This window comes from Muntiacus reevesi, chromosome 18, assembly GCF_963930625.1.
Source record: "Muntiacus reevesi chromosome 18, mMunRee1.1, whole genome shotgun sequence".
Classification (NCBI taxonomy): Eukaryota; Metazoa; Chordata; class Mammalia; order Artiodactyla; family Cervidae; genus Muntiacus; species Muntiacus reevesi.
Genome location: NC_089266.1, coordinates 38,510,882 through 38,535,790, shown reverse-complemented (window position 1 = coordinate 38,535,790; position 24,909 = coordinate 38,510,882). Strand labels below are relative to the sequence as shown.

The 24,909-nt window shown below is 56.8% G+C and overlaps 1 protein-coding gene across 2 annotated transcripts; it reads right to left on the bottom strand.

Moving 5' to 3' along the window:
• Positions 1-51: 51 nt before the first annotated feature.
• On the bottom strand, positions 52-16,030 carry MNT (MAX network transcriptional repressor). 2 transcript variants are annotated; one of them, XM_065910393.1, is made up of 6 exons: positions 15,642-16,030; positions 9,411-9,990; positions 8,827-8,868; positions 8,568-8,679; positions 3,749-3,941; positions 52-3,617 (listed from the first exon to the last, which is right to left on the bottom strand). In XM_065910393.1, the coding sequence occupies exons 1-6, from the start codon at positions 15,712-15,714 to the stop codon at positions 2,863-2,865; spliced, it is 1,755 nt and encodes a 584-aa protein (XP_065766465.1). In that variant the 5' UTR covers positions 15,715-16,030; the 3' UTR covers positions 52-2,862. The 2 variants fall into 2 exon arrangements, with proteins under 2 accessions (XP_065766465.1, XP_065766466.1); XM_065910394.1 differs by lacking the exon at positions 15,642-16,030 and adding an exon at positions 15,422-15,482.
• Positions 16,031-24,909: the final 8,879 nt, after the last annotated feature.

Genomic DNA, 24,909 nt, shown 5'->3' with positions numbered 1-24,909 from the left:
TTTTGCAACAGAACAACCCAGATGCTGCAGGTGGCAGCTCCGTCTCGGGTTTCAGTGCAGGTTTATTTCAATTTTATATTTTATTCCAGGCAAGTGCTTATTACATGGATAGTATTCATGTCTCAATACCTAACGTCTTGGAGCATGAACAGCCACTAGAATACAGTTCCATAGTAAAAATACAATATGTACAAAATTAGGGTTTTTGTAGTTTTTTTTTCCCACACAGCAGATGTATCCAAACACATAAAAATCTCTACAGTCTGGGGTCGCTACAATTTATATTTCAGGAAACGGAGACACAGTGACCGAGTCCTCACTGTAAACAAGGGCCACCTCTTTGTGGGGGTGGGGGTGTGGGGGTGGGACTCTGGGATGGGGAGAAGAAGCTGTTCCTGGAGAGGGCAGGGGTTATGGTGACCCCCAATTCCCTTCCAGGAATTCCCTGCCCTTCTTTGGCCCCCCTAGGAACCAACCTCCCCCTCTCCCCGAGGTAAAGACTCCCAGCCAGTGAGCCACTCTGAACATCAAAAAGTAAAACACGCATGAGAGGTAAGATATGTGTATGTGTATGTGTGTGTGTGTGTGTCTGTGTGCACACGCGCATATGCACACACGTGCGTCCCCCAGGCTGGAAGGGCTAGGGAGGGGAGGGGCAGGCGGTCCCATGGGGTGAAGACAGATAGGGTCCCCACAGCACTCAGAGGGGAGAGGCCCAAGGAAGGGCTGGGTGGCGGCTGCCCTCTCGGGCACACGGCATCACAGCGTTCACGAACAACAACAAAAACAACAGCAACAACACCCATCGTCACCAATCTGGACATAGTCATTCGGCACTAGATTCCAAGGCCCCCCACTGCTGCAGTAGGGGGCGGGGAGGGACGGGGGCGGCGGGCGGATGAGGTATCTGTGCAGGCCCGAGGGGCAACTGGCTAACAGAACAATTTCAAGGTGAGCAGGCCTGAGAGGTGGGCGGCTTGCCAGTGCTTCTGTTCCTGGGGGCCAGCCTGCCCTGCTCTCTCTGCTCTATCCAATGTCATCACACCAGGAAGAGAAAACCAGCTCCCCCAAACAGGGTGATAGTGGCAGCAGCTGCAGGTGCAGAAAGGCAGCAAGCTTGTGAGATGGGAGCTGCATTTGTGTTGGGGGGAGGTGGGGGACAGCGTCGCCTCCTAGAAACCTCTAACGTATCCGTAAGTCTCTCTACCCTGGGAGACAAGAAACAGTCTCCAGGACCAGAAACTGAAAGGGAGTTCTGAGGTGGCTCAATCTACCCAAGACCTTTGTCGGCCTCCTCTGTGAACCATGGGACCCCCACCCCCCCACCCCGCCCCAGCCTGTCATTGCAAACTTCACACCCAGGATCACTGGCTCCCCCACCTCCACACACTCTGAAAGGCCACTGGTGAGTGTGTCCAGGTGGGGAGCCGAGTGTGCACGTGTGTAACTGAGTGTGTCTGACACAAGGCCACTTGTAATAAATACCCACATAAAAAGAGCAGCCAAAGCAGTCTGCTGAGGCAAAGGCGTGGAGAGCAGTGGCCTTCACACACAGGCCCCCTCGCTCATCCCCACCCCAAGCTCAGCCCTGCCCGCGGCCCAAATGAGGGCCTTTCCTCGCAGGAAGGTGGTGGCACACAGCAGCGCCCTCTGGGGGAGGGCACATGCAAAACAGCCTGCCGGAGACGACAGCCGTTCAGGGCAAAGAAAGATGAGCCCAGGGATGGGGAAGCTGGGGCGGAAGCAACAGTCCTCCATGGCCTGGCCATGCTCGCTCCCCACAGGCCCCCAGGGCCGAGCCCCTGGACTGTAACCTCCTGATTACCTCACTCACGCGGCGCCAGGTTCCTGGAACCCAGACCAGACGCTGGTCCTGTCTCCTAGGCAGCAGGAGGTGTCCAGGCGCACTCATCCCTCCAGGGAGTGCAGAGCACAGAGCAGAGCCCAGGACTCCTTTCTATCTTCTGGAAGCCAAAGTCAAGTCCAGGGATGGGGACAGGGTCCAGCACACCCTCCTCCCAGGCCAGACCAGGCTGGAGGTCAACAGGGTGGCTGGGGGAGATAGTCAAGTCCCTCCTTCCTCGTCCCTGCCCTCAATCTGCCCTCCTGAAGTCAGGAGCCCAGTGGCAGGGCGGTTGGGGGGGCTTGGAAGCTTGGCAAGGGCTTGGGTTTGGTTTACTATTGGTAGAGAACTGTCTTAACTAGCTCGTTATGATCAATCACAATGACTGCAACCAGCCTGGAGAGCCCCAGGCCGGAGCACCCACCTGTCTGGAGGGACGCCACACAAGCCACCTCCTAGGACTTGTCCCCTGCACTCAGAGCACGCCCCCCTCTCCAGTCCCCCTGGATATCAGGGCCAAGTTGCTTGAGTCCTGCTTCCCCACGTCCCCCTTCAGAACCCTGGAAGGAGAAGGCTGAGGCTCAGGAGGGGAAGGCCCGGGCGCCCGGCCGTCTAGCCAGACACAGCGATAGCAGCAGCAGCAGCAGAGGAAGGCGGGCAGGGCGGGGCAGGCGGAAGAACACGACGTCCACATCGCACTGGTGTCAGGGGACAGGTAGGGGACGGGGACAGCCCTGGAGCGGGCACCGGGCCGGACAGGCGGCACGTGGGCCAGAGCGTGTCTCAGCACTCTGTCAAGTCCTAGTGCAGCGGGGTGACCCCTGCCCTGTGCCCGGTGCCCTGGGCCCCCTCCCTCCCCTGGCTCAGAGTCTCTGCACCCCCTTCCCCTAGGAGGCCTGGGGGTGGGTATGGGTGGGGCGGGCCTGGGCCTGGCTGGAATGTGTGGAGCTGGTGGGTGGGAGAGTCGGGGACGGGTCTCCCTCCCTGCCCCCGCCGGGGGCCTCTGAGCGGCCTCATCCTCAAGCCAGCTTGAGTGTGCTGACCGGGAAGGAGGGCATGGTGACCATGGTCACAGGGTTGAGCACTGTCTGGCCCACCAGCTGGGGGTGGTGCACCACCTGAGCCCCCACGGCTGGCTTCGCCATGACCGTGGCCGGGGGCCCCAGCCCGGCTGTGCCATTCACTTGCTGGTGTGAGAGGGTGTGGGCGATGTGGCTCACGGCCACCGGCTGGCTCACGGCCACCGGCTGCGGGTACAAGGGCAGCTGGGAGCCAAGGTGGGCCACGTGGTTGAGGGTGGCAGAGTGCACCGTGATGTGGCTGATGGGGGGCGTGGCTGGGGCCAGCTGCACAGCGGGGCTGGGGGCCGAGGGCGCGATGTGGGCGATGTGCTTGCCCCCCGGCCCCTGGAGAACATGGTTCACAGTCTGGATGACTGAGGCGTGGGTGGTGGCGGTGTGGGCAATGACCGTGGACCCTCCCCCAGCCGCCACGAGATGGGCCGGGGCGGGCACCAGCGTTTGGGCCGGGGCCGCTGGTGGGGGCGGAGGGGCCGGCAGAGGTGTCTTCTGCTGTGGCGGGGGCTGCTGCCCAGGGAGGTGGGCAGGAGACAGGGCCACAGGCTGGGCGTGCGGGTGTGGGTGCGGAGGCAGAGGCGCGGGGGCTGTGCTGGGCGGTGGCTTCGGCAGCTCCGGGTGGGGGCGATGGCTCAGCTTATGTGGGCCCAGGCCAGCCTGGTCCTCCTCCATGTCCTCGTCTATGTTGTCCTCACCCTCTGTGGAGGGACACGCAGGTAGGGACCGGTCAGAAGGGCTGGGGAATGAGAGCCTGGAGAAGCAGATACCCCCGGGGCTCTGGGGATGTCACCGGCCGAGGGTGGGGACGATCGGGGCGGGCGGGGCTCACCGGAAGCTGTGGAGGTGGAGGCCTGGTCGTCCTCAGGCTGGCCCGTCTGCCGGAGCACGCGGTCAATCTCCAGCACGTCCATCCACTGGCTCAGCTCGTGCTTGAGCTCCGCCAGCCGCTGCTGTGTGGCAATCTTCTCCCGCGCTAGCCGCTCCATCTCATGCTCGTATTCTTTCTCCTTCCTCTTCAGGGACTGGAGAACAGGGCAAGTAACAGCAGGATACTCTGAGCAGGAGCCACAGGGCCCATGGTACTGCCAACATCTCCTTCACCCACCCTCATCTGCGGATTGGGGCCCAGGCTGCCGGAGACCACACCAGTCTCTTGGTCCATGGCTCCACCTAAGGAGGCCCAGCATCTGGACACGGACTGCGGGCTCTCAAGGCAGGTGTAGATTCAGGCCAGTCCCTCCCCTACCCCCACATCGACTCTGTCCTGAGGGGCTTTGTTGCCTTGTACCCCATCCACCCTCCTGGGAGCATCTCCCTCCATTCTGCAGAGAAGGGCAGAAAGTGTAGACTTCTCAGGCGGTGCCCAAGGCCTGCACTGCCATTCACACCATCCTGTCGCTATAGATACGGATACCACGAGCTACCCTCCATGGAACCCATTCCTCAAGGCTCCCCAGACGATCCTGCCCTTTGTCCCTTCATCACTCACTCGTCTCCTTAACTTCAACACCCTTGCAGGACGGCCAGCAGATTCTGAGACCCCCACCTCCATCTCCTGAACAGCTGCTGACTTGTGCACGTCCTCCCCACGGTGCCCATCTGTGCCGCCTCGCACACCGCTCTATTCCCACACTCCCCAGGCCCCAGGATGTGGCCTTCCTTCCCCACCTGCACCTGAGTGGCATTGGCCACTGAGAAACAGCTCTTGGGAGGACAGTTCCTCAACCTCCATTTGAGTCGCCCTGGAGAGGCTCCTCCCCCCTTGACGCTGAGGCCATCCACATCACTCAGAACACTGGAGGGTTCCTTGTCCGCCGCCCCATCTCCCCTTCCACTCCTCTCGGCTGACCCTCCCGCAGGTACCGGATGCCCGCCACCCAGACTGGGGCATGCTCCCCCATCACAAGGGTCTCCAGTTTCCCTTCGCCCAATGCTTGTTAGCAGCTCTGGAAGGCCAGCTCCTGTCCTGTTCCTCAACTCCCTTTTGCACTCTTTCCTTGTTCTCTGTGACCTCCTGTCTGAAACTTTATTCCCTCCTCACCCCTTCAGGTCTCACCCGCTGGAGATCCTCCACAGCCCAGCCCCCTCTCACGCCCTCAGGGTATACCCGCCTGCTCCCAGGCTCGCCTGTCTTGGGAGTGGCATCCTGAACCGCACTGCCCCCCACCCCAAGCGTTCAGGGAGACTGCCAGCCTTAATGAGACTGACACTGGCCCTCACGACCCCCTAGATATTTCCCATTTTGTTTTTCCATCTCAACACACGCTGTCCCAGTCCAACCCCGTGAGCGGAGTACACACTGTTCTATGGTTAGCTTACACCCCGTGACACTGCGGGTGGCCAGGACACAGCCACGTGTGACCTCTTGGCCAAGCACCTGTGAGGACTGGAGGGTGTCAGTCCCCACCTCTACCACATCTCTCCCCATCATCACAGGAGAATCACAGTCTCTCATTAGACCTGAGCTTCCCCTGATTGCATTTCCTTTGGGCAGTTTTGCAACAGCCTTTCCCAACTGTTCACCTGACCTCCTGGGCACAGGAGGTGGTCAGCTCCACACGCAGACTAGGCCCGACTTCCCCACGCTCCCTCCTGAGCCCCACGCTCTCTCCTGCAGCCCTCCGCCACGCTCCTTGCATTCCTGGCCTCATCGGTCAGAGACGCCTCAAGCCATGAGTGCCTGTGACACGTAGCCCAGACACGGCTGTGCCGTGCACTGACCTGAAAGCCAGCAGTTTTACACTTTTTACACTTGTTGCCAGTCCCAGGCCACACTCAGCCTCCTCTATCACCCTGGCTTCGAGATTAACCTGCCTCCCCCCCAACATTTCTGCCAGAAAGCTCCCCCACTGCCCCACTCCCCCCACACACACCCGGCTTCTCCCTGAGAGGCCAGTGGTAGACAGGCCGTCGGAAGGGGCCACGACGATCACGAGGCGTGGGGTGAGTCAGCCCTCAGGCCTGTCCTGAACTCTGCGCTAGCGGGGCCGGCTGACTGCCCGCTCAGAGAGAATTAATCAGGAGCCAAACCCCCCACTTCTCACCTAGTCCAGTTCTCCACAGGTCTAGACATCCCTGGAAAGTTTTCCCAAGGTCTAACTTTTGTCCCTATTGTTTCATTTTAAGGCCATTTCCTTTCTAAGAAAACTGGATGTGTTGTTTGGTACCTGCCTACCCTACTTCCTGTTTCTGTCCACTTCTCTGAGAACTTTCTTCAAATCCTTTACTTCCAAGGCACTGTGGCTCTGGCTGGGGGCTACAGCCTTCCCAAAGCACACAACCTCCCTCAGCACACAACCAAAGTCCTCAGTCTCCACGCCCTCTGTGGTCTCTCTGGTACCCCCTTCCAACTCCCATCTCAGCATAGCAACCCTCCTGACCACGTTCAACTTCCAAAATGCATCTTGCTCCCTCCTACTGTAAAAACTGGCCTGTGCTGGGTTCTCTGCCCCGCACCTGTCTTGGTCACCCTGGCCTTCAGGCCCCAGCTCAAAGGCCCTTTGCTCAGCAGCAACTTCCCCAACTCCCCAGCACACATGCTGCGACCCCTGTCCAGACTATGCCCTTGGAGCAGATTCCTCTGCTTGGTTATTCTATAATGTGCAGCAAGACCAAACCTAAAGACAGAGATCTGCACTTTTTCCCTTGCTCCCCACTTTTTATCCGCCCAATCAGACACAGGGCTGTCCAAAAAAACCTGAATGAGTGAACGAATAAAGGAAGTTGAAGTTTTATGGAGAACTTTGTTAAGTTTCCCAGCATTTCTGCTTCTGTTGCCAGCCCCAGGACAAGTATCTTTTACAGAAAGCTAGGGTTCAGCTTGCTTCCCACTCAGGCCAGGCCCGTATCCCAAATCTGCTGGTTCTACTGAGTCTCTTATTTCTGGATGTACTTTCAAATCCACCACCTCGCAATCAAGGCTTTCCGCCCGAAGTACCTCTATACAGAGAGGAACGCGCCTTTCCATCCTTCTTCCTTCTCAATAACTGCTATTAAGTTATTATTTACAAATGGCCAATCCTCCTCACGTCCTTACCACAAAGATACTATTACTTTTTCCCACTTTAGCATCATCGCAGTACAAGATGAAACCGATACTAACAGAAAATGTCGCAGAATTTAGGCCGGGGTTTGCTCCCAGGCTACATGATTTCCTGTAGCTGAAGGAGTAGCAACTTAAGTCTCCAGCCCGAGTTCTGCAGAAACATCCCAGAAAACCCCCTCCCGGAGATCCTCTGAAACTCGACGCTAGGTCCCCTCCCCCCTTCCCTTCCTCCCCACCCCGGCCACCAACGAGGCCCCGCCCCTCCCGAAGCACGCGCGCACCCACGCGGACCCGGCTTTGCTGCGTCACTCCCCACTGGCCGCACCCTCCCTCCGCGCGCGCAGGAGTCCCGCCCCCTACCCAGCCCCGCCAATCAGCAGAGCCGGGCCCGCCCCTCCCGTGCCGGGAAGCAGCCTGGAGTCGCGCCAGCCCCTCCCCCTCGTCCGGAGGGCGGGCGGAAGGGCGCGCGTTCGCGGGAGACCGGGAGGGAGCTGCCGGCTGGGAGTAGTCCCGAGGCGGCGCCTCCGCCCGCCTCCTTCGACAAGTCAGGCTCCGGTTACCTCAGGGCTGTGACCCCGCAGTCGAGGCCTGGCCCACCGGAGCCGTCACGCCGCCCATCACCTAAGCTTCCCTAGAGCGCCGACTGGGAGACCCCGAAACTGCCCCCGCAGTCCGGGAGGCCTAAGTCCCTCCCACTCCTCAACGGCTACCTCCCGGCTCCGCGGCAGCCGAGCGTGGCCGCCTGCCCCACCCCCACAGCCTCCTTCCCGGCACGCGGAACCCTCGGCCGGTTTCCAGGGAAACCGAAACTCGGGCCGTCATGGCAACGGTCTTATCTGGCGGGCACCCCCCCTTTCCCGTACGGCCTAGAGGAGCCAATGCCAAAGGCAGGGGACACACGGCAAGGAAGGCCCCTTGAAAAAGGGCTTCTTTTAAATCCTGGGGGAGACAGAACGTAAGGTTTTAGGTTCAGTGACGCACCCCCCCCCCAGGACTACTGTCATCCAGAGTGCCGCATTTCCCCTTCCCCAAGGTTTAATCCCCAAAGTCGGGAGGTGGCATCTATGTGCGTTCAATGCAAGGATCTTGATCCTTTGGGGCTAAAAGTCCGGGACGCGCGACGGGGTGGGGCGTGTTTCATGGGTTCCACTATGGGAAACGAGCCACGCCCAGCACCCCTCACCCCCTACGGTAGAGTCTCGGCCGAATCCGGTTCCCGCCCAGCACTGCGGGCGCGATGGAGGCACCGGTCGCCCTACGTCCTTCCCATTCGCTGGGCAGTAGCGCGCGGCAGGCGGTAAGGCGGGGCGGGTTCCGGGCTGACACCGAGTCGCGGGGGCCGTGCTGATGGCGGGGCTCCGTAAGGCCGCCTGGCGGGGGAGGGGTGCAGAGCGCCACCGCCGCGTCCCCCGCGCACGCGCGCTGGTCACGCCGCCTCCACCCGGGTGGGGAGCCCCGCTGACGTCAGCCGGGCCATGTGCTCGGCGCCCGCGTGGAGGCGGGCGGGGCCGCGGGAGGGGGAGGCGGGGCATGCAGGCAGCCTGCGCGGCGGCGGTCTCCCGCCCTGCTCTGGGCCTTGCTTCTCCCCCCCAACCCAGCATACCTGAATGTACCGCAGCGCCGTCCGCAACACGCTCAGATTCGATGTCTTCTTGTCGTCCACGTTGGGGATGTTGCGCTTCAGGGTCTCAAAGCATTCCTTGAGATGGGCCCTCCTGAGGAAAGGGAGCAGGGCCGGTCAGCCAGCGCCAGGGGCGGGAGGGAAGGTCCAAAGAGAGCTTGGGGACCAAGGATGGGACCTTCCGGGTAGCTGGCGGGGCGGGCTCAGAGTCACAAGCTCACACACACACACACACACACACCTGTTCTTCTCCAGCTTGTTGTGGACTTCTCTGGTTCCGATTCTGAAATCCAGACAGACAGGGAGCTCAGGGAGGAGGGCCCAATTAGGTGGCCTTCCCACCCCCTGCCCCCACCCCTCCCCAAATGCCACAGGCTTTTTGTCCCTGACATCCTCTCTCTAGAGAAGCAGCCATGAAAACTGCTGGCCCTGTGTCCTGGTGCATACACCCTCTGGAGGGCACGGGTAGGCTCATAATTCACAACCCCTTCATATTCCACCTCACCCGTGCACCTGTGAAGGGCTCCTGGGATTGGGAGAAATAGCCAGTGGACCCTGGCCCTCACCCAGGAGGTCCAAAGGCCTGGTGATGCCATTAGCCCCAACTTTGGAGGGGGTCAGAGAAGCCTGAGAACAACAGAGGGCAATGACCATTCCCCACTCCCCAGGGTGGGGATGGTCCCAGCACAGTGAGAAGATATCCACATATAGGAGGGTGCGGCTCTGATAGGGTAGCTGGGAGGGCACTTGCTCTTGCACACACAGCCCCAGCTGTGGACAGTTCTCTCCATCCCACCGGCCCCCACTCTGCCACACCTCACTCACCCCCCAGGCCTCTTCTTCTGTTCGCTGGATTTGACTTCTTCAGCGGGTGCCAGCTTCAGGGTCCCAAGCGTGGATGGAGGTGGCTGTGGGGGAGCCAGCTGGGGCTGGACTCCGGGGTGTGGCGCAATGGTCAGGATGGGGGTGGGCAGGGGCTGCAAGGGCTTGGGGCTGCCAGTGGGTGGAACGGTGGCCTTGGAGTCCGGCAGGAGAGGAGCAGGAGTGGGCACCTGCGGCCTGGTGGGAAGGGGGGCAGGCTCCTTAATGCTGAGTCCAGGGGTGCTGACCAGGGCTGGCTGGCGAGGCGCCAGGGGCAGAGGCTGGGCCGTGGGGGGTAGTGGCGGGGGCGGGGGCAGAGGCTGAGGGGAGTTGGTCACTACTGGAATAGGAATGACAGTCAGTGGGGTAGGGGTGGCCAGTGGTGGGGGGGGCGCCGGCGGAGGGGCTGGTGGTGACAGAGGCAAGGGCGGTGCCTCAGTGCGGGGCTCCTCCACCGGCATGGTGTGGGCCAGCCGCGCCAGGCTGCTGGCCTTCTTCTGCTCCTGTTCCCGCTCCCGCTCCAGGCGAAGCCTCTCCTGTTCCTCTGCACAGAGAGAACACAGCGGTCGCTCAGCGGGACCTGCCGTCCTGGGCGCCCCAGCTCCCCTTGTCCTCCCAACTGTAACCCATCCTGACCCCACGCCAGGCAGCACCCATGACACCACAAATACATACACTCACCCACACCCAGCCAGGCACTGGGCACAGCAGTGAACAAATAAAACAGACTCCCTGTCCTTGCTGTTGAGGAGCTCATAGACCAGGGGAGGAGGAGCATAGGACAAATCACAGGATTAACAACCCAGGTTGTGGGAAGAGGGGCTATGGAAAAACAGGGCAGAAGCTGTCAGTGAGGGTGCCAGAGGGGGCCTGGCACACTGCAGGTTGAAGTGTCAAGCAGGTGATGGGCAGGGGCAACAAGGCTGAGGGAAAGGAGTGGTAGATAAGGTGGAGAGAGGCCAGTCCACAAATGATCTCACAGGCCACCACAGGAGAAGAGAAAGTACAAGTCGCTCAGTCATGTCCTACTCTTTGCAACCCCATGGACTATACAGTCCATGGAATTCTCCAGGCCAGAATACTGAAGTAGGTAGCCTTTGTCTTCTCCATGGGATCTTCCCAACCCAGGGATTGAACCCAGGTCTCCCGCATTGTGGGCAGATTCTTTACCAGCTGAGACACAAGGGAAGCCCAAGAATACTGGAGTGGGTAGCCTATCCCTTCTCCAGCGGATCTTTCTGACCCAGGAATCAAACTGGAGTCTCCTATATTGCAGGTGGATTCTTACCAACTGAGCTATCAAGGAAGCAAAAGAAAAGAGGCAGTCAAATCCTAGATTCTGGGGAGCTACCTTCTAGAGGGCAGGCATTACCTTCATTTCACAGATGAGACAGATTAGCTCTAAGAGGCAAAATGATCTGTTGAGGGTCATACTGCAAACACACACACACACCCTACACCCGGTTGTCTCACAAGAGCCCCACACTGCAACCAAGGCGGGGACATCACCTTCACCCCGCACACACGAGACAAGGCCCGGGACTCAGGACTGCCAGGCTAGGTCCCAAAGCCTGTTTCCTCAATCAAGGTCTATACCCCAAATGCACCTGGTCCTTCTCTGCCCTTGGTTGTGCTGGAACTTATTCCACCACCACCAGCAGCAGACTAGAAAGGGAAGAGGCAAGCAGAAAGGAAAGCAGGGCTTTTTAACAGGGGTTGAACAAGGCAATGAGTTCCAACAACCTTGCACACCTCAATTCAGCATCTCTGCTGAAAGTCCCACCAGAAGGGGAGGCTTGCTCAGCAGTGGGCTGAGAACAGGGCCAAGGGAGAGACCCCTCCTGATCGAGATGCCCCTCTCCATCCACCCCCCTGCCCCATCCCCTCCCAGGCCCCACCATTCCAGTTCCCTGGCTATAGGCTGGGGCCAGGGCCCTGGGGAGCCACTGAAGCAGCCCCATCACCCCGCGGGCCAGGGAGCAGGCCAGCCCTCCCCGCCTGCCCGATTCACCACACTGCTGAGTAACAGAGCTGACAGCACAAGGCGGACACGCCCCAAAGACACCACCACCCACAAGGGGTGGGGCTGGGGGGGCAAGGTTGGCCAAGTGCCCCTGTAGGGGAGGACAGCATCACCCTCTCCACAGGTCTTTGGGCCAGGGACCCCAGAAAACACGCGGCCTCAGGGCCCTTTGGCCAGTCAAGCCCTGGTGTGTGAGCCAGGCCAGCTCAGAGCCCCTCCCTCCTGCTGAGAAGAAGAGGCGCAGGAGGAAGTAGGGGGAAGTGTTCTGAGAGGGGAAGCGCTCAGTGGTTTCCCAGCAGCCAGCATTCAAGGGCTGGAGTCAGCAAGCGCAGCCTCTTCCGTGTCTCCCCCAGCCCCTCAGGAAGGGAAGCTGCCCAGCCTGCTCCGGCCTGCTCCTTTAAGCCACCAGCGCTGGCTTCCTTTGCGGCCCTGGAGAAAACCCCCCCTCTGCACTCCCCTTTCCACACTGGGAAAGAAACCTGCTGAGTTCAGTAAAGGAGACCTTCTCAGGCCCAGCCCAGGACACCCCTAGTCCGCTCCGCACCTCCCCAGACCCCAAGCCCAAGACAAGGTCCGGGAGCTCAGGGCCCAACACAGCCCTACCTCCATTCCTTTGAGGCAGGACTTGGGCTTTCACTGGCCTCGGGGCAAGTGGGCCCCTCTCCCACAAGCAGGGGGACAGACAGGGCCTCAGGCCCCAAGGTCAGGCGCTCTAGGAACCCAGAATGGAGGCAAACCTCAGATTCCCTGTATTTCCTTTCCTGTATTCCCCATGTTTTAAGGCAACTCCAAAGCTCCACCAGAAGATGGCAACCTCCTCATATACCCTCTCTTCCAGAGCCAGGCAGGTGCCAGACTCACAGGTGCCAGGAAGGGCCCAGGTGAATGGCCAAGCTCTATCATACCTGGATCAGCATGAAAAAGCTTAACTGGCGCTGAAGAGGGGGGCAGTCCAGACAAGATCCAGCCCACTAAAGCCTCCTGCCTCCTCCTGGCCTGTTCTGACCCATCCCTTGCCCTTCTCCTGTGCACTGGGAAGAGGGAAACAAAGTGGGGAGAGCAAATGAGTTTTAGCAATGTGGGTTTAAGCTCTTTAATGCTCTGCTGCACCCTTAGGTGCAGCCCTCTTCTCGTCCCCATACATGCACACACATAGTTTGGCACCTTCCCTGGGCTCTGCCCAGAAGCTGCCCCCAGAGAACTGAGCACCACCCTTCTAAGTGACCCGGGGGCCAAGGCTACAGCCCCCAATGGAGAGTACAGGCTTTGAGCTTCCCCAAAGCCATTGTGGCCTAGGACCTCAGCCAGCACACAGCTGGGGCCAGAGAAGACCATATCAGGGGCCTCCCAATGTTCAGGGGAGTTCTCCCCTTCTACATGTAATAAGGAGGTTGGTGCAGAAGGCAGGCACAGGGTGGGACCAGCTCAGAAGAGGGTCTCATTTGAGTCAACTTCTATAATTGATAGAAATGACCAGGCCTCCATGCTGGCCACCAGGACGGCCTCGCCCTTTCCTCTCTCCCCTCATGTACCAACATGAAGGTGCACACACATCCTTGGACTCATCATGTGAACAAAATAGCTGGTCTAGGTCAGAAAACAGTCACTTGAGGCTTGAAGTTGAATGGGGGCCCAGACAAGAGGATCCCTGTTCAGGGCTGCCCATCGGGTACACATCCCCCGGAAAGCAGTTCTGGTCAGCAAGCTCCCCAGCAGCACCCCTACTTCTCTTCCATTTCTCGCCACCCCAACTTAGAGAACAAAACCCCTAGTAGGAGCAAAAAATGAATTCTAGAGATTAGGCTGCTGCAGCCAAGTCAAGCTATCTGTACATGAGTTTGGGGAGTAAATCTGGCTTTCCAGCATCCATCCATCCATCCCTTAAGACCTCCTGCTCTACCAACAAGAAGCCTTAACTGCCTGCCTCTAGTTCTCACCACCTGAGGGAGGGGCAGGGCGCTACAACTTCTCAGCAGAGAGCCCTTCCCAGGTTCCTTCCAAGTGTTGCAGACGTCATCCTTGTGATTCTTACTCTCAGCTCTGGACTGACTTATTTCGGAAAGGGTGGTGGACATCGACAGTGAGCGTTTTCTCCCCTCCCTCACACGGCCACTCAGCCTGCGGGGTAAGCGAGGGTGAAGGGAGTGTTCCTTTGGTCAGTCCTGCTGCCTCCAGCACAGTGGGCAGTACACAGTGTGGACACAATAGGGACTCCTGAATTGCACTGTGGATGGCGGTAGCAGGTGACTCAGTCTTTCCAAATCTTGTGCACGCTTCTCCCCAAGCTGCTGGTCCCGCACGCAGGACAGTCTCGGTCGCCACCTGCACTGTCCACCGCCTGACCCTGATCTGGACCTCGAAAAAAGGGGGAGGGGCGCGTGAGCCGACGTCCTGACCCCTCAGTTCCGAAAACCCAAGCATTCTCAGTCTCGTGTATCTCAAGTGACTCTTGACCTTGAGAGGCCGGACGAAATGACTCGGCCGGCGGACCCGCGGCTCCCCCGCCCCTGCCCGCTGCTACTCCCCCCGCCCGCCGCGGCGGCGGTACAGGCTGCAGGCGCGCGCGCGCACCACACACTACTACCTCCTGCATGACTCATCATTGAAGCAACAATAGGCAGAAAGGAGAGGAGGGCGAAGCACTCTCTCCACCACAACCCACCCGACCGGGGGCTGGGGGCAGTGCTGGAGGGGGCAGCAGTCCCCGGATACTGCACACACGCCGCCGATCCAGGGCTGCGACCCTCGCAGCAGTCCGGAAAACGGAGGTCTTTCCCTGGCCCCTATTTCTGCAGCACCCTGAAGCTGGGGCCATCAACAAGGGCGCGTGGGGATAAGGGCATCTGAAATCCCCTTATCGAGAGAGCACCAAAGTTTGCCCCTTCTTGCCCGGCTCATTTCATTTCGCGGTCAGGGGTGCTGCCAGGGGGTCCTGGTGAGAACGTTTTGGCGGGGGGGGCGGGGGGGGCGGGGGTTAGTGGGAGCATGTGAGCTCTATATATCCTGTCGCTCGGCGATTCTGAGGGTTTCCCTCGCCCCAGGAGCAAAAACGGGAGGTCGGGGCGAGAACCGACAGGTGAGCTCGGCTCCTCCCACGTAGGGCAAAGGCTCTACCAGGCAGATGCCCAGCGGCCAGAGCCAGGGCCCAACCCGGCGCAAGGCCCCTCGTCAGCCCCGCCCCGGCCCCGCCCCCGGCCGAGCGCTAGGCTGCGGGGAGGGGCTGGGCCGCGCTGTCCCCAGCGGGAGTGTCCCCCGTGCACGTGGTCGGGGGCGGGGCCGGTCCACGTCACCACCCGGTGTAACCAACGGGCTTGGAACGCAGGCACACGCAACATTCCAGCCGAGAGCGGGTTTGGAACGCGTAGACACGCCACATTCCACACCGGCTAAAGTGGGGCGCAGCAAGGGGGGCCCGGGGTTTGCCCCCGGCGACCTGCGGGCCGTCTCGTAGATGTCCAAATCAGCCCGGCTCTCACCCAAACCCCTGTCGCGCGACCCAGCCCAGCTTTGGGAGGCGGGGTCAGGCGGGGCTGGCCAGGATCATAAGACACGCGATGTCATTTCATTCTGCAAAGGCCGCCTCCGCCCCAAGCGGCGCGTAGATCTGCCGGGAGCGCCCCCCGCACCCTCCCCACAGGGCCAGGGAAGCCGGGGAGCTGCTCCGCGTAGAGTAATTCCACCCCCACTCCGTTACACACACGCCCACTCGTGTGCACTAGACACTCGCCCGTGTACACGTCCGTCCATCCGCTCTCATCGAGGTTCGCATCACACATACCCCCATGCATACACGCACACACGCGCTGGTCTACCACCCCCACGCAACACCATTCCTCACCCCACCCCCCGGCTAGCACATCTTCATCCCAACCGAGGGCACAGCTGGCCCACAGGAAAACAGACCCCCATGAAAGGTGCACAAGAGGTGGTAGGCAGTTGGGGTGGCGCCTACCGGAGCCGGGTTCCTCGCTGCATGTTAATGAATTCATTAATTAATTTCACTGCCCACAACACCTCCTCCCCGGGCGGCGGCTCTTGCGCGGATCTTTGCACTGCCCGGCTTCGCGGGCCGCCCTGGAGCGGGTACCGCGCGCGGTTTCGCGTAGGCTCGGGGACCGGGGTCGCTCGCCTCCCCTTCCCTGGTGCCCCAGGGGCCCAGCCCGGCCGCTCACCACGTGCTCTCTGTTGTTGCTGCGCTTGCCATTCCAGGAAGCGGGCCGCCTCCAGTAGCGTCTCTATGCTCATCGCTCCGAGAGCTGCCGGGGGCGCGCCGGGGCCGAGACTGCGGCCCGCGAGCCGGGCACAGGTCAGGCTGGCGGGCAGGCAGGAGGGAGGGATCACCTCCGGGGGGCGACAGGACTGGGCGGCGCAGCGCACTCCGCAGAGAAGAACGGGGGAGCACAGGAAGAAAAATCAATGTCTCCCCAGATATTTGCAAAATGTAATTTGCAAATTTTAAAAAATCTGATGCAAAAAAAAAAGGCGGCACTGCCTCCCTCCTTCCCCTCCCTCTCTTCCTCCCTTCTGATGCCTCCCGCCCCCAGGAGTCCCGCCGACAAGAAAAGGCTTTGCAACAAGATGGCGAGGAGGCACAGACACACACAACAAGGGAAGGAGCCGCGCTGCCCCCGGCCGCCGCCCCCGCTACTACACCGGGGCCGCAGCCAAAGCCCGGACCGGAGCCCCCGCCCGTAGGGCCCCGGCGTCTCAGGAAGGGAGGGGCGGGGCCCCGGGCTGCCTGGCCCCGCCCACTCGAGACCGCGCGCGCACACGTGGCCTGGGTGGGGGTGGGTGAAGCTCCAGCCGGGTTCGCGCCCTGCATTTCCGCTCTCCCGCCTCGCCCCGCCCCGATTGCTAGCCACAAGTTGAGCAACGGCTGCGTGTTTGGGTCATTCACAACGAAATTTGTCCTCCTGGAGGTAAAGGAGGGTGAAAAATTCAGGACTTAAGTTTAGCTCAAATAAGAATATTCCAGGTCAGGGAAACCTAGGTTAGTAAAGACTGGCCTGACCCTTGGGTCTCCGCTTTCTACCTACACGTGACCTAATTCCTGCAACCACCCGGCTGTCGCAATTCCCCCGGGATCCGCCCCTGGGCGGAGCTGACGGCTGGAGGCTGCCAGAGAACCCGTGAAGGGAGCGGAGTGGAAATCCGATTCCGCGTTTTGTCTCCGTTCCTCCCCCCGCAGTGCGTTCGCATCCTATTAGGCGACGTCACCGGGCCGCGGGCCAATGGGCGGGCAGGACAACACGGCATGGAGCAGCTCCACATGGACACCCCGCGCCGCCAGCCCTGCGTTTAAAGGGCCAGTGTCTAGCGGGGTCACATTCGCGGGTGCGGATGGGGCCACTGAGTATAGCGTAGGACGCTGAGAGGGAAATTCTACAGTTGTGCCCTGCCTGCTGTTTACTCTTCACCACCCTCCTGTTAACACTGAGTCTCTTTCCTTCCTTCCCCTAGATTCTCGTCTTTGTCCACGCGCGTCTGATGCGGGTGGAGAGTCCGACTGTGTCTCCCCAGAGGCCGCCCTTTGCTCTGGGGCCGGGCTCAGGGCGGTTACGACTTAGGCGTCCACAGCGCAGACCAAGGGGGTGTGGCGCAAATCGGGAACAACAACGTGGAGGGCGGAAGCCCGGCCCTCGCAATGGCTGGACTACTGAGGCCGCGGGGCGGGGCCACTCCGCCTAGCCACAATCGCGCACGCCGCTAGGGCGGGACCCGGAATGGCACGCCCAGCGGTGGCTTCTTGAGTTCGAGTTTGGGGCCGCCTGGGGTTACAGTTAACAAGTTAGACCTCTGAGGTCAGCCCAGGTGGCTGAGTGGTAAAGAACCCACCTGCCAATGCAGGAGACCCGAGTTGAATCCCTGGGTGGGGAAAGATTCCCTGGAGAAGGGATTGGCAACCCTCTTCAGTATTGTCTGGGAAATCCCATTGACCGCAGAGCCTGGTGGGCTACATTCCATTGGATCGCAAAAAGAGTCGGAAACGACTTAGCCACTAAACAACAAAACACCCAAATTCTCTCATTTTGCAGTTAAGGAAATTGAGGTCCAGAGATGAGAAAGGACTTGTCTAAGGCCACTCAGTAGTCCAGTTGCTCCTTGCCGGGTAGAAGGAGCATTTATCCCAGACCGCACAGATGACTCTTCTACAGACAGTTCTGGGTCAGGGTCCCCAGTCAGAAAACAGTGGTGGAGGAGTATCACACTGCTCACATGGAAAAGAGGAGTCTGACCGCTTAACATTGCTAGACACATATAAAACTGGTACAGATGACGCTTGCTGGATTCATGCCTTTCCTTTGAGGGCATAATGCATCCCAGGGAAAGAAAGTCTGCGCAGACTCTGGAAATTGAGAACCTAGTAAACAGGGAGGAAAGGGGTGTTTGCCAGCACCAGTTTACAGAGGGCTCTTATCTTTCCACAGTTATTGCCCCAGCACCTGTAGCTGAGCAGAGAGAGGCCATTACACACAAGTGACTGGGTGACACTGGCTTTATTTATGACGAAGTTGAAAAGCAAGAGGGGATCAGAGCATTAAATAACAGTCAAGTTCTTTGCAGGATGAATGCTTCTTTCCTTGGAAGGCTAGATCAGTGCTGGTCCCAACATTGCTTCTTTTAAGGTATCTGCCACCTGAGACTCTGTGTGTGTGTGTGTGTGTGTGTGTGTGTGTGTGTGTGTGTGTGTGTGTGTGCGCGCGCGCGCGCACGCGCGCGCGCTTCAGTCACCTCCGACTCTTTGCGACCCCATGGACTGTAGTCTGCCAGTCTTCTCTATCCATGATTCTCCAGGCAAGAACACTGGAGTGGTTACCATGCCCTCCAGGGGATCTTCTCGACCCAGGGATCGAACCCGACTCTCTAGTATTGCAGGCTGATTCTTCACCCACCGGGTACACACACACACACACACACACACACACACACACACACACACGCTTCCCAGGTGGCTCAGTTCTGGCCTGGAGAATCCCATGGACAGAGAAGCCTGGTGAGCTACAGTCCCATGGACAGAGAAGCCTGGTGAGCTACAGTCCATCACACACACACACACACACACACACACACACACACACACTCACACACACACACACACACACACACACACACACACACTCACACACGCTTCCCAGGTGGCTCAGTTCTGGCCTGGAGAATCCCATGGACAGAGAAGCCTGGTGAGCTACAGTCCATGAGGGCGCAAAGTCAGACACAACTGAAGCGACTTGGCACGGACGCACATATATGTATACATGAAATAGTCTAATAGATATATCTAAGTGACTTAAGATAACTGTTGGCCAAGTTCTCATTTTGTTAGGGGCTAGCACTGTACCATTCTGCCCAGTGGCCCGGGATGCTCAGAGAGCTACCTCCAGCTGTACCCTTCTGCCTTCCTCAAGTGGTCATGACACTCTTACAGTCCTGAAGTCTCTTCTGGTGGCTGAAGTCCAATTCTTCTGACTCATCAGGGACCCAGTTCTGTCACATCACAAAGGCACCCCTCTGAAAAGTAGTGTTCTGAAGACAGCTTTGCCTTCAGGGGTGGGGAAGCAGGAGGTAAAAGTGGGGTGAACACAGAATTCAAATGCCAACCTCTCCCTTGTCCCCAATAACCCATCTGGTCCGGAGATTAGTGGAGATGCTCACTGTGTAAAACAAACAGCCTTCCCGGCTTCACATGATCATCTGTTTATTTGGGTCATGTGGGGACAGCAGCCAGGGGATGTTAGGCAAAAGCAAGGGTTTAGAAAGGAGGCTTTTCCTGGGCTTGTTGCTGCCTGCAGGAGCCTGAAAACGGCCAGACAGGGTTTCTCATCAACCAAGGTTACTCTAGTTGGGGAATGGACAGTGGGGGTGAGAGATACCATTTAGGTAGTAAGGGGGAGGGTAAAAGGAGAGGAATGAATAGGGCTGTTTCATGTTTTAGCCCAACTTCCTGTTGCAAGAGGGTGGAACTCAGGTAGAAGCTGGCCATTGTTGTATTCATTCAGGGGGAAGTCTTTTTGATGTTTCAGCAGAAAGGTTAGCATGTTTTGGGTGTAGGCCAAAGTCCAGCCATTTCCAAAAAGCTGCTCCTAAATGGCTTCCAGTGCTTAGTATCTTTGGGGCAGGAGGAAACCTGGCGCATCTGTCACTGTGTAATTCTCATGAGAGGGTTTCTGTTTCCACTCTTCTTCCTGAAGTCTTTTGCACCCCAGTGCCCTGTTTGGCCCCCTTGATTTTTCTCTTTTGGCCATGCTGCTCAGCTTGCGGGATCTTAAGTTCCCCAACCAGGGATCAAACCTGGGTCCGTGACAGTGAAAGCACCAGTCCTTACCACCGGCATGCATGCATGCTAAGTCATTTCAGTCGTGTCTGACTCTGCAACCCCATGGACTGTAGCCCACCAGGCTCCTCTGTCCATGGGACTGGTTCTCCTGGCAAGAATACTGGAGTGGATTTGCCATGTCCTCTTCCAGGGGATCTTCCCAACCCAGGAACTGAACCCATGTCTCGTGTCTCTTTCATTGGCAGTAGATTCTTTACCACTAGCACCACCTGGGAAGACCCCTTACCACTGGACCACCAGGGAATTCCCAACCCCCTCAGTTTTTTAGTATGTGGAGCTAGTGACATTCCTTAATGAGACAGTCTTCCATCGCCCCACCATTCATCCCAACAAAGCTCTACATATATACACAAATCTAAGAGCTATGAAGATCAGTTCTCTGACCCTACAAAGCAGAAAAGTAATAAGACAGGGGAACAGGTGTGAAGCCAAAGTACAAATATACCAGGTCCCAAGTTGCACATGCCCTAATCCTTCAGGCCTGACTTCTCAAACTATGCACGTCGTCTTAGGAGAGCTTTTCACCTACTCATTAAAACAAGAGCAAAGGGAGAAAGTCAGCTGTGCAATGAAGAGGGAAAGATAGAAGACTAAGTACACTCAGGGACACACTGCAAGATGTTCACAGATCCTGTGTCAAATGTGTGCCAGACACTGGGCTCTCCTTATAGCCAAGGCCAGGGGACCTTTGGTAAGCCAGAGTGGGATAAAAGGTCATAGAGTTGAGCTCAATCCCACAGTGATACATGGAAAAAGTAAAGCTTTGCTCTTTCCCACCAAGCTGGATGTAGCACAAGAGATCCTAGGACCATAAAAGCATCTGTGAGGGTACTGATCTACCTATTTTAGAAAGTTACTTCCCAGATAATCATATTTTTCTAATAAGTGAATTAAGTGGATTTAAGGCTGGGTTAGCAAACTGAACCTGATACCTGATGAGATCAGTCTGAATAATGATGAGCAGGATTCCAAATTACTCTCTTAGAGGTGTATCCTATAGGGCATGTGTTCAATTGCAGTAAAGTGGGCTCCCTGGAGCTGGAGGTTTTCACCTAAGTTCTCATCTGCCTTCCTCTACTTCTGGTGAGCTGTCAAAGGACCTCTCCTAAACCTAAGAAACAGATACAGTCAAGTTCAACCTTCCCGTTCACCAACTTCCTCTTCATTGGCTCACGTGATGTCAGAGCTAGGAGAGTTGCGATCGCCTAAATTAATCTCCCAAGTGGTGTTTTATCCAAGGTCACGATGCTGCTTAGTGTCAGCCGGGGTGAGGAGTGGCTTGGTTCTCCTCTATGTGGGACAGCCCAGCATAGGGAAGAGGGTCCGGAAACCTCCCAGCAATGGCTGATGATAGGGAGCTGGCTGAAGACAGAAAGAATCATTGACTTTGCTCAGCAGGTGAGAAGGCAAGGAGAGAATTAAACTTAGGATCCAGGGGCTCAGATGACCTCCGGGACACTGGAACTGCCTCAGGCTGCTGCTCTGAGGAATGGAGAGCTAGCCATTCCTCGCTGGCGCTGTCTGGCCTGAAAAGGTGACTGGGGGAAAGGGGCAGATTTTTATCCAGGCAGCCGCCCTGGGTGTGGACACTGAGTAATAAGGAAAGAAATGCAGTTCAGAAGCAAATAGGGAGGAGCCACACACACTGCGCCTTTCTGAGAAACCAAAGCGGCTGGCAGGCAAGCTGTGCAGCTAGGGAGATGGGGGCTGTGGATGACTGGGGAGGGAGGAAGCTGATCAGAGGGGAAAGACAGATGGGGAAGGTCGAGGACTTCGGTTACTCCTTTGAAGCAAGAAGAAAAGAGGCGGCTTCATGAGAGTAAGTCAATTCAGGTCATGGGAGTGGGACTGGGCAAAGTTATTAGTAAAGACAGGCGGAGTTTTTGCCATGTGAGTCAGGAGCCAGCTGGACCCGAAGGCTCCTCCCAGGGCAGAGGGGCTGGAATGCAATCAGCACCCCACACGAAGGACTCTCGTCTAGGTCCCAGCCAGTCCCAGCTCACAGGTAAAAGGAAGGCTGCAGATCAAGTCTTTAAAACACAAGGGTATCAGCTGCCTGCACTAGTGACCGGTGCCCCTCAAGCCAGAAGAGGGTGTGAGGCCTGCAGCAGTGGTCTTTTACTGGCTGGACCACCCTGATCCAGGGCACAGCTCCATGCCCACAATAGGATTTCTTACCAAGGGACCAGGGCCCATCAGGAGAGTCTATATGGGGCAGTGCTGGGGACACCCTACACCCTCCAGGAGCCTCGTTCCAGCCAGTGACTCCCCCCACTTCGAGGCTGGAGGCTGGGATAGGACAGACTCAGCCAGTTCCCCGGCCCCCAGCCCGCTTGAGTCCCAGTTCCTATCAGGCACCTCACACGGCAGGCAGGGCTAGAGCTCACCAACCATCTCTCAGAAGAGTTACTCTGTGGTTAACTCTAAACCGTTCACTAAACACAGTTAGGTCCTTAAAACTTCCACCACACACCAACATAGACGCAAGTGTTAAATGCAAAACAAAATGTCAAAGGAGCCATAATAAAATATAGGCAAACATTTTTTGGCTCCAGGGGTGGTGAAAGAGGCATCTATCCATAAAGACAAAGAGAATGTGAGAGGATCAGCCTGACACATTTGATTATATAAACTTTCTAAAAGCTCCTTGACTGTAAAAACAAAACCACCATAAACAAAAGGAAAAGGTAAATGACAAGATGGAGGAAGATACTGGCAAGCTGTGCCACTGCAATTTCAACAACAAAATGAACACCTGGATAGAAGAGAACATAGGACGTAATTTATAATTCATAAAACAAAAACTATGAACATAAATATATACCTGAAGGTGTCTGGCCTTGCAAATACCATAGTAAAACTAAAACAATAAAAATATTCTTGCCGATCAGTTCATAAAAGGATTTTTAAAAATTAGCCTTCTGGTGCTACCAAATGTGTGGTAAAGACAAGCACTTGTGGAAATGGTAAAGGAGAACAGCTTTTTCAGTGAGCGAATTGGTAATATACGGAAAAGTCTTTAAAAGCACATTATCTCTTCTGCTTCAGTAATTCTTACACAAATTTATCCTAAAGCAGGAAGAAAACACACAAACATTTCTGTACAAAGATATTCACTAAAGCATTACGTACAAAAGTGAAAACCAGAAAATCTCGATTTCCAATAAGGAACAACTGGTTTCATGAAGTGCCGACACAATACGGCATGTGAAGAAAACAGGATATAAACCAAAATATTACTGGTGCTTGTCTTCGGGCAGTGCAACCTCTGGTAACTTTTATTTTCACAAGTTTATGACACACAGGTTAATTCTATAACCAGGAAAAAGTTATCACAACATATTGCTGAATGAAAACCTTTATATAAAACAGTAACACAGACCGTTGATTCCACATTTGCTGTTTAAAAATATACATGTATATAAAAATACTATAACAAAATGTAAAACAACTCCATTTGAGTAGTGGAATTGAAAACTTTTATTCCTTCTTTTCTAAATATCTTCTAATGAAAACATCGCTTTTATAAAATGAAATTATGTTAAACAGGGGAAAGTTCTGGCGTGCTTGACCAGGAAAAGCCTCACACGAGTCTTGATCTCAACTAACTTGACCGGTGGTGCTGGGTCTACTTCCCATCCTAGTTTTTCTTGTTTCTTCACTCCTCTCCCCAACCCGCTTTTCCTGCTGCTTAACTCTGCAACCCCCCAGAAACGGTTCAGGCGGCCCTCACAATCCAGGTGAGAGACGCAGAAGGGTACTGAGGTGGTGGCACCAGGGCTGGAGGAAGAGGCTGGGCTGGAATTGGGAAGATCTTTCTCAGGTGGAAGATTTTTAGACCCCAGTGGTGAAGGAGAGGAAGGTGCAGAGATTTCTATTCTGGACAGCCGGCTGGATGGTGGTGGAGAATACTGGAGATGCAGGTGCAGATCAGTTGAGTTAGCACAGCCATGGTCCCGAGGGTGATGTCCGGCAGGAGGTGAGGCATGTGGAAAGTGAAAGTTCAGGAAAGGCCTAGATTTGCATGTGAAGAATGCAGGAGTGCAGTATAAAGTCATGGAGTGGATAAAGTTGGCCATGAGTGAGAGAAAAGCACAAACCAGGCCCATGGCTACTAGAATCTTCGGGATTCTCCCTGTTACGAGGTGAGAACTCTTTAAAGAGGTGGGGAAGCAGCAACCAGACTTCAGTGTCTGAAATAAATGAGTTAGGAGAGTGGAGGCAGCAAATATTTAGGTAAGTTCTACCACTTGGTGGTAGAACAGACCACAAACTGATGGTCGACCAGGTTTCTGTAAAATACTGAATTCGTTGTCAAGATTTACCATCAAGTAAACTTCTCATAAATCTGGATTTCCGGCTTTCCTCGAGAAATAAGATCCAGCATCACTGGGCAGCTACTTCTGCACGGCAGTAACCAGCAGACATCGAACACAAGTTACTTGATAGCAGCAGTGCTCCACCAGTGGGAGTGGGAGCTCCAGCCCTTCTTATCTGGCCCCTGGGGTAGAAGATGGGGTAGTTCCCTTTGTGAATGAAAGTGTCCATTAAGGAAACAGAGGCCAGCATTTGCTCCAGAAGCCCCCTCATCTGGCCCCCTGAAGGCAAATCCTGGGACAGAGAGACTTCAATTAGGGATTCTGACCAGACTGGGAATGCCCACTTCCCAGCAAGAGACATGGAGCCACTGGAATCACACAGGTAGCGGGGCAGGTTACCCACTGTCCCAGGCTCAGCGGTGCTCACTGGGGGCCCAGTGGGGCGGGCTGGCCCCTGGGGGCGGGCTGGCTGCTGGAGCCGGCCAGGCTCCCCCAGCTGGGAATTTCCTGGCTCCGTTTCCTCCACTCTCAGCCACACTCCTTGAATTCCCACCAGATGGCAGGCAGCCTTTCCTTTTCTCCAGATTCACACAGTCCATTCCCTTACCTGGGGAAGACGACTTGCTGTTTTTTATGATGACTGTTACCCTTCTGTAGCAAGATTTGAAAGTCTATCAGCTTTGCTTTCCGTAAGTGAAATATTTGATGCTGCCTAAGATTAAAAAAAAAATCCTTCTTCCCCTTATACAATTATGCATTGTCAAAGAGTCATTACCTAATTATCAG